The following is a 10144-nucleotide window of genomic DNA, read 5'->3' on the forward strand; positions in this document are numbered from 1 at the left end:
ACTGCTGCATGGGCTGGGCTGTAGTTAGATCCTAAGGTTTTAAAAACTGAGCTTAAATAAATTATTAGCGGTAATAAAAGCCGAGGGAGGTCAACAGTGATCACTGACTGTTTTAGGAGCTTTTTGAGATTAAATAGAAGAAACTACAAAACATTAAACATGTTAACAACACAAAAGCCATATTAAACGCAGACTACTTTAGGGACAGGGGAACATGCAAACTCAAAACACAGGGCCCTCTTCTCCTGAGGCACCTCTGCCAATCACCACGCACCAACTTACTGTTACTATATAATTTTTTTATTAGTTAAATGCAACAAATACATGCAGAAAACTCCCGTTTTATTTTTTGTCTGTTTTGCGTACTAGCAGCAAGATGGTGCTGCTTCCTCACAGCAATAAAGTTCTGGATTCACAGAGTCCTTTACGTCCATATCTGGTGGGTTTCTTTAGTTTTCTTCCACAGTCTAAAGATGTTCCTGGTAGTTTTATTGATGATTTTCAATTCAAATGTGAGATGGATATTTTGAATGGTCAGTAAGACAAGAAATTTGCTAGTCTTAGGGTGCTTTTACACAATGACAAAGTCATCAGAATGATATTAAAGATCACTGCAAACCACACGCTGGCTTTGAGCTACATCATATATTTTTATTGTTTTTAAGCAATAAGGAGCTACAAAATCCAGAGAAATGCTGCTTTCTTTTTTCCCTTTTCCCCCGACTTTTACTGCTGATCATTACCCGGTACCTTCTTCAGCCAGTCCTTCTCCACATATGCTCTCACATCTCCCACTGAACACCTTTTTTCTGCATCCAGAGCCAGGAGTTTACCAAACATCTCCATGGCTACTGGAGTGAACCTTTTCCACAAAGGAGGGATGTCCTCCTCAGCGTTAGATCGATTTTCCATTCTCCACCAGTCTGCAAACTCTTCGTAGAAGTCATCCGAGTCCACACAGCGTTCCCAGGGGAAGTAGCCTGTGAGGATGCAGAAGATAACCACGCCAAATGCCCAGGTGTCCAGACTTGGCTCCACACTCAGAGGCGGAGCAGTCACCTCTTTCTGGCCCTCGGGCAGAGCTACAGAACAAAGTTCAGGGGCCATATAGGGAAGGATTCCTGTGATAAAACGTATCATGGTTCCTCTCTTTTGGGCAAGGCCAAAGTCCGCCAGCTTCACCTGGCAGCACAGATTGTCCAGCAGAAGAATATTTTCAGGCTTCACATCACGGTGGACCAAGCCATGGGTGTGGATGAACTCCAAAGCACTGGCGATCTGAAGGACACAGCGTTTTACTGAGGATTCTGGGATACCCACCTAGAACAAATGAAATTGGAGATGGGCTTGTGACACTGATATAGAAGCTGGATACAGTCGTTTTTAATATATATTTCTAGTGCTCATCATTTCTTTCACCAAACATTAAACATCTAAATGTTTTCTTCTGATGAATGTAAGTTCAAGAAATTTGGAAAACCATTCATATTGGTTGTGAAAGGTTTAATTCAGTCAGCCTAAGTTCAAATTAACCCGGTCCGTTAGAATCTTTTAATTCTGTATATTTGATGGGTCTACCTCTTAATGTTGTAAAATGTCCCAAGTTTATCTTAGGAAGATTTGAATACAGCCATGGCTTATGGACGGTGCTGAAGGGGTCGTCCCCAGATTTCCAGGGCCAAAAGCAGAAATGTACTGATTTTCATTTTGATTGACTGTTTTTTTTTTCTTTTTTTGATTGATTGATTGAGATACAGTAAGATACATTTTCCTTTACATTCCTTTGGTGGCCAGAAGATACATCTTAAGTACGTTATTGTATCCTGAGTTATCTTGAGTTATTCTGAGAAACTCAAACACCTAGAGTAAACACACAGAAACACAGGAAACACACATAAACCCGTCAAATGCAGGGCCCTTTTCTCCTGAGGCAACACTGCTAACCACTGAGCCAATATGTTGGCTTACGACAAAATACCTGCAAAACGAATAATATTGCCATCAAATTCAACTGCACTCTGTGGTTCATGCTAATTCACAGATGACGTCTTAACACACTAAAGTCAGATGGTGCACATGTGACAGTATAAGCATGCTAGCATTAACTTTCAAGTAAATGCTTACATTACATTACAATCTTACAAACCCACTATTATGGCTCTAGTTGTAGTCTTATTTTGCAATTGTTTGACTCACTTTTGGTTGAATGACAGCAAAAAGGTCCCTTCCAATGATCAGCTCCTGGGCAAAGCAGTAATGCTCATTAGACTGGAAGGCAATGCCAAAGAGACCCACAATGCAGGGGTGGCAGGACAGGTGCAAGGAGATGCAGTACTCTCGCAGAAAGCCCTGCAGCTTAGTTGAAGTTTTGGGCATCACTTTCAATGCCATGGGAGTCCCTGCAGATCATTCATGTTTTTGTAATTAGTATTCCAGTTCATACACATGTTTGTGTTACTTTGTTAAACAGATAAATCAAACTGATGACAGTTGAATATGATAATTATTTAAGACACAACAACAGAGTATTTCCAAAACGTAGGCTAGCGTGTATGGGTCACCCCCATACACGCTAGCTGTTTCCAAATTGAGAACCTCCAGGCCTCAATCCAGCCACCCTTTGCAACCCCATGCTATGCATTCAGGCTGTCTACTTTGTCTCCACTGACACCCTTATTGCTCCGCTTTGATTTGACTCAATTGCACTGGGCCATCGGGTTTCAAGATTTGCACAGAATCAGAAGACATCATACATCTTATGTTTTCTTCAAGTAGCAGTTTTTCCAAATTTCAAAATTTTTAACCTGAGGTTTCTTCACTAAAGCATTCTCTCTCTCAGTAGCTTTTATTTTATTTCAACCCACAGAGATGTCTGGCATGACAAAAAGAACAACTTTGGTGACTTTTGGTAGACTATAAATGACTACGTGTTTTTGGTCTTAAGTCTGTTGAATATGTACTTTTCAGAAACATTATATGTCATCATATATTGCATCCTTTCGTGAAAATACAACAGCTAAGTGCAAATAAAAAACAATTTTCTGCCATGTATTAAGAAATTTTAAAACTCAGTATTTTTTTAATCAGATTCCTAACATTAAAGAAGGTAAATTCTGTAACTGATTTTTCCTGGGAAACAAAAGATTTTTATAACACTAATAGAAGGAAAACGGTTATACTCTTCTTTAAGAAGAATAAGTGCAGTCATACCTCTAAAGCGATGTGTAACCAGGAGCACTTTCCCATATTTCCCTCGTCCGATCTCTTTGATGACGTTGAAGTGTTCTTGGATTTCCAGGTGACTGAGGCTCTGTGCTGTCAGCTCCATCAACTCATCAATCAGGTTGCCATCAGGGAGGCCCAGCTCAATCATCTTTAGCCAAACATAAAGCAAAAACAAAGCAAGTGCTTTTTCAAATTTAAAATTGCTCTCCCACGAAAACACAAACAATCAAAAAACTCAATCCCTTGTTTGTGCAAGCAGCTTGTTGCATGCCATCGAAATTGTGGTCAAAGCTGATGTGATAGAACCACATAGGGTGTGTGCACAGGCATTAAATACTTTAAAAATATTAATTATGTTACGATTTTGTTAAAGTTTGAAAAGATAAAAATACTGATTTAAATCCCAATTTCAGAACATAAATGAGCATATTAAACAAAAGTTTGACCCTGAATCTTTATCCATGGTTAAATCAAAAGCCAGACCTGAAATTTTTAACCTGAGGTTTGAGACGCCAGCACAATATTCTGGAAGAAAAACCAAATTTACGATTTCAGGTGAAGTAAGAGTGCAGTTTTTTCAAGAAATGGTTCTTTTGTTTCTGAAAAACTTTAATTTCCAGTGTCAAATAAAATTTATACTATCATTCATACTATTAGGGTTTTTTTGATCAAGAACATCTACCAATGCATTCAGATGGTTGTTATTTATTTATTTTTTAAATCACACACATTGTTATACTTGCTATGCATGAGTAAAACTTTTGAATGACATTTACATTTTTCGACGAAAACAAAAAATGGGATTGCAGATTGTTTTAGTACCTGTTTTGTCAGTGGTTTGCCATCTTTAGCCATGATTATCATATTAACCATAATAAAGTCTTACCTTTGCTCTTTACTGTTCTTGATAAAGTCACTGGAGTTTAAAAAATGACAATCCAAACAGACACAAAAAATGCATAGGCTTAAACCACCATTCTTACAACTGACAAAATGCAACTAATCAATATCCTGAACAAGTGCAGGTTAAATGTCTGTGCTGCCTGTCCTTCACTTTCACTGCTGCTGCTGCACAGTGGACTTGAAAGCTTTTCGTTTCCCAGCATGCAGTTCTCAAATGCTGCGATCGGGTCAGTGCCCACTTTGACAGCTGATTACAAACTGCCACTGGGGAGGGCACGCCCACGTAAACACACATACACGATCACACTAAAACCAACTGCACATGTGCATGTAGTATAAATATATGAAAAACACAAATTTAAACACATTTTCATAAACCTTACTCAATCCTTCTTTTAATGGAAAAAGCGAATGAAATGACAGTTTGTGGCTCTGTCACACACACACACACACACACACACACATCCTCACCCCAAAACACACACACACAAACAGTGACTTTAGCCTTTTGACAAACCCCATGCAGAAACATGTTTCTTTGTGTTTGAATTAAAATCATCATAAATATAAGTATGGAAATAACCTGGAAATAGTATTATTTTTTTATTCTTTCCCAGTTACTCTGAAGCACATAAAACATTTCACCCAAATCAATGTTTAATGGAGGAATGTAGCAAGTTGTGGATATTAGTACTTTTATATCTACCAGTTTTTGCCTGCTTCATACTTCACCAGTGTAGTTTAGATGAAAATATTCTTCTTAAACATATTAAACTCACAGATGTAGGTGCTTTAGAAAGTAACTTATTACAGGTTGAGCTATACAAGAATAATAACAATATCTAAAGTGTATCTTCACTGACTGTTACTGTATCAAGGAAACTGAAATGAATGGACTTTTATTTAAGTATTTTTAGTGTGGTATTGCTACACTGACCTTTTGACTGGGATTTGTTACCACTTTACAAATGAGGCTGAGGTGTCCAAGTAAATATATCATATGACACATGGTTATGATACTCTGATTACATTGCAGATTGGACTCAGTGATTGGTGTTTGGAAGAGAGAAAGCAGTTCGCTCTCGAGTTGCATGTTATTTTACTGTGCATGTCTAATGAATGTTGCCATACAGGGTTTGTTTTTACAGTAGCATGACTATAATGAGATTTTTTTTTCCTTCTGTACTACAGGAAATAACTAGAGCTGAATGTTGCTTTAACTGTATTGTAACTCTATATTTTTAGGGATATAAACGTCCTGTCCTGCAATAGGGGGTAAATGGCTGCCATGATATGAAGTCAGACATGTGAATTCAAACTAATACTTTGCAAAGTCATCACGTGTGTTTCTAATGTCAAATAAAACACTCCTGTCCTGGACAGTTCTGGTGAAATGGCCTATGTTTTTATTTTGTTGGCTGTCTGCTCCACAATTTTTCTTGCTAGATGAATTTGCACCTGAAATTTAATGAACACATTGATGGTTTTTTGAAAGTATTAATTTTGGTCAACACATGCCTTCATTTAGTGCGATAGTGTCAAGCACCTGTAAAGCTATCAGATGATTTGATTTTAGTGATCCTCTAATTTTCCATCTATCGTCATCAACAGGATAAAATGTTAATTTATGCATTGCTTTGGTATTAAACAGTGAATACTTTCTGGTAGAAAAGCCCAGCTCATAACCGGCATGCCTCGCATTTTACCTGTCTGTGCTCAATGTGCCAGGGTTGGTATGCATTTTTTTTAATCCTCCATTTTTAGACTTAGCTGACCAAATTGTGAATATTTGGTGTAGACTCTGCTTATTTGCAAACATCTACAATAATTGAAGGGTCAAAATTGAGGAAACCTCTCAGTAGTTTCTTTTCTTTTCTTTTCTTTTTAAAAAAAAAAAAAACATTGTTAGCGTGCTATTCTGGGCATTACACACTAATACAACCGCAAATAACTACTTGTTTGTCTACACGATTTCTTGATTTGGAGTGCAAATATGCAGCTTTTCTTTCTTTTCTTTTGTTTTTTTGTTTTTGTTTGTTTTCTTAAATTTAATCAGTTTACAATAACTGACAGGTTTTTCATGTTTATTAAATTTTATATGGGCATAAAATTGCCTGTTAATCATCTGTTCTGTGTGCAGAGCCTGCTTGTCAAAGCAGAGCTGATAATTATGATTATAAATAATTTTATTTTAATAATAAAAGTGTTGATATATGTTTGAAATAAGCGTAGCCTTGGATGCATGTTGTTGAAACTTTTACGTGGAAGTGGGTCTATAAAGGGAAGACAACACCTGCCCGGTGGGAGGTTTACCATTGTGAGCCATGAATGCACTCAAGTTGTGGCACTTGAACAAACAAATCCTCCAGGCTGTCATCTACAACCCAGTGATGTGTCGTTTTTGCTGCACCTGTGTCTCTGTGACTGTGTGTGTATGTGTTTGTTGCCCCGTGTCATGAACACTTAATCTGAGGGCACAGAGCATCCATGCAAACAGAACTAACAACACAAAGAAACAGATACGTTGGCGTGTTGGTCTCTGCAGGGCTGCGGTGGGATAATGAGGTGTCACTCACTACTAACTGATTCAAGCGGTTCACACCAGGACAGAAGGAATGGTAACTGAATGTACTATTTAGCACTTTTCCATCTTACTTGTTTTACAAAGTACTTGTGCAAGCTTGTCTCATTTACTCTGTCACACACCAATACAAATACAAAGTTTTACAGGGTTTTTTTGTTTTGTTTTGTTGTTTTTGTAAGTATGTGGACCTGATGAAACTATATATAGTGTATCTATTTTTTCACTTCTGTGGATTCCAAAAATATCCTGCTATGTTTGGCATTAGTCAGTGAACATCATAGCAACGCTCTCTCGTCCTCAGTCACGCTGCCATCAGTGATTAAAGTTATGTAGTGGAGCATGTTTTGAAGTGTATGATCATCATGTTACGCTGTCACCACTGACATGGAGTCATGTCATTTCTGGGATCTTTTTCATCCCAGGATGGTGCGCAGTAGTCTTCACGGCGCCAGACTGAATCCATATCCCAGCTTCCTATCCCGTCTTTGATGCCCTCGTGTACTCACAAGAATTAAATTACAGAGCAGAGGAGTCTCACTTCTCAATATTCCTTTCACAGTTTGTAATTATTTCTAATAAAGATGTAGCCTTTAGCAATCATCATATGGATGCCAGTAGCACAGATGCCAGTAATATTACAGAGACTTTCAACAAAATATATGTTTTACCAGCAGGTAAACATTATGCCACCACTATCATTACCAAATAAACTGCAGGAAAAATTCATATAGCCCACAGTTCTCTAAAGTCAGTGAAAATATTTTAGGAACAGATGGACATTTGGAGAATTTTGTTTATTTGCCATGTTGCACACTCACACATGACTTCATACAAGATCACTTTCAGCCTTGTGATTCCAGAACTGAGAGCAGGTCTGGGATATGACTGGCTTTTACTTAACAACCCAGCCTTGAAGTGGGTGAACTCTTTCACTCCATTAACATTAAAGAACAGCTTGCAGCAGCAAGTCTGTCCAAATCAGCCGATACGTTTATAAACTTTTAAACTCATCAGCTTCTTCCTGTGAAAGGTTTCATTTCACACAGAGGAAAAATCCAAGTAAACTCCAAGTGAACCAAATTGCTTCCGAGTGTGATTATTGTGTACACATCTGCACAAACAAACTACACCAATGGGGAAAACAAACCAGAGTTTGGTTTAAAGGGACGAAACACTGTAGGCCTGAAAGTACCCTAATTTAATCCTCTGAGCTCCCAGCCATCATTGGCAGTGAAGGTTCCTGATGTTGGTTATCATTGTATGATCTTTGCCTTACAGTATAAAGTATGTTGAGTTGACTGTTTTTGTGATATAAATACAATTAGCTCCATAAATATTTGGACAGAGACAACTTTTAAAAAAAAATTGTGTTCTGTACATTACCACAATGAATTTTAAATGAAACAACTCAGATGCAGTTGAGGTGCAGACTTGCAGCTTTAATTCAGTGGGTTGAACAATTAAACTGCATAAAAATGTGAGGAACTAAAGCATTTTAACACAATCCCTTCATTTCACGGGGTCAGAAGTAATTGGAGAAATTAACTGAAAATAAAATTTTCATTTCTAATACTTAGTTAAAGACTCTTTGTTGGCAATGACAGCCTTAATTCTTGAACTCATGGACATCCCCAGATGCTGGGTTTCCTCCTTTTTAATGCTCTGCTGTTTGTTTGTGGGCCTTTCTGTCTGAAGTTTAGTCTTAAACAAGTGAAATGCATGCTTGGCCATTCATGAATATTCCACTGCTTTGCTTTAATAAATTCCTGGGTTGCTTTGGCTTTATGTTTTGGGTCATTGTCTATCTGACAAGCGGCGCCCAATCTGACTGCATTTAGATGGGCAGACAGTATGCCTCCGAACACCTGAGGATTCATTCAGCTGCTTCTGCCTTGTGTCACATCATCAATAAACACATCATTAATAAGTCATGCGTGTCGAAGCCATCACACTGTCTCTGCCATATTTTACAGATGATGTGGTGTTCTTTGGATCATTAGTTATTCCACACCATCTCCATACATTTTTCTTTCCATCATTCTGGTAGAGGTTGATCTGGGTCTTATCTGTTCAAAGAATGTTTTTTCCAGCAGTGTGCAGGCTTTTTTGTCTCTCATGGACATCCAATATTGTAGCAATTTATTTATTGTAGCAATGGGTTTTCACAGCTTAAGTATGGCTAATTTCACCAGCAATTTGACAGCATTTTGTCTGTTCACAGCAAAATCTTCTAAACTGTAAATTGCATATTGCAGACACCACACCTCAAATCAACTTCAGGTCTTTTATCTGCTTCATTCCATTATATAACTATAACTGGAATATGTTTCAGTTAACAGGTAAAGAGTCTAAACATATATGGACCTAAGTTTAAAACTTGTTGAAGTTAAAGTTGAAGATGTTAAACCCAAATCAGTGTTATTAGAACATTTGTTCTTTTTTTTTCATTACTTTTTGAGCATTATTTCCTTTATTGGGTAGTGGAGCAGTGACGATAGACAGAAAGACACACAATAAAGGGTTCATCGGTATCATGAGCGCCATTTCACTTCTCTACCTTGCCAGCACCAATGCAGCAATAATATGACCTGATAAACATCATAAACCTGAAGGTAGCTACAGAAATGGATATTTCTGATAACCCTCTGTGGGTTCAAGAACTTCCAAATATTCTGAGGCAAATATAATGTAGAGAAGCTTTAATGTTTCAGTAATTTAATCTATATTGTAACTTTGAAAACCCTGCAAAAACTGTGTTTTTTAAATGAAGATTTCTTCCTTAAATCTATTGTCACTTTTAGGTCAGAGTTGGTCCTCTGGTATATAAATAGATGTCAGGTGTTTTGCATATCCTACACAGCTGTTCTGAATAATAGCCAAACAGACTACCGGTGACATTTAGTACAAGGCCTCAGTGTTACAATCTAGAAATTTATCCCTGTGTAAAATTACATTAATGTGTCATCACTCCCAAATGTGTCACTCTTATCGCAGACCATATCTCACAGCTGTTCTCAACTGTGGCTTGGCCAGTAATGTGTGGCTGTGACTACAATCTTCCTGCATGCACGACTTTGCGTGTGTACATGATGTTTTCGTCATTTGGCTAGTTTAGACTTTCTTTTGTGGCTTAGCCTTTCTGTGCATGCATGGTGGTTTCACACACACTGCATCTAACATACATTAAAGTACAGACATGTTTGGTAAGCACCTGCTGTGGAAGAAAAGATTCACTAATAAACAGCAATGACTCTGGGCGTAGGACTTTTAGGCGTGAGAAACTGCAGCTCTGCAGTCCAACTCTTGGTGACAGATGGTTCGTGTTGTAACACAGTTGTTTATCGCTCTCTTTAGATCACAAACATGCACATACACCCACACACAGAGACACACAACTACACAAGGCATTAAGAACATCCACACACACGTTTT

At 37.9% G+C, this 10144-nt stretch overlaps 1 protein-coding gene across 1 annotated transcript; it reads right to left on the reverse strand.

Annotated features, from left to right (window-relative positions):
- Nucleotides 1-284: 284 nt before the first annotated feature.
- On the reverse strand, nucleotides 285-4337 carry LOC146494910 (serine/threonine-protein kinase SBK1). Its single transcript, XM_085147223.1, has 4 exons — nucleotides 4112-4337; nucleotides 3211-3373; nucleotides 2197-2399; nucleotides 285-1320 (listed from the first exon to the last, which is right to left on the reverse strand). Exons 2-4 carry the CDS (start codon nucleotides 3371-3373, stop codon nucleotides 727-729), a joined length of 960 nt encoding a protein of 319 aa, XP_085003349.1. The 5' UTR covers nucleotides 4112-4337; the 3' UTR covers nucleotides 285-726.
- Nucleotides 4338-10144: the final 5807 nt, after the last annotated feature.

This window comes from Neolamprologus multifasciatus, chromosome 20, assembly GCF_963576455.1.
Source record: "Neolamprologus multifasciatus chromosome 20, fNeoMul1.2, whole genome shotgun sequence".
NCBI lineage: Eukaryota > Metazoa > Chordata > Actinopteri > Cichliformes > Cichlidae > Neolamprologus > Neolamprologus multifasciatus.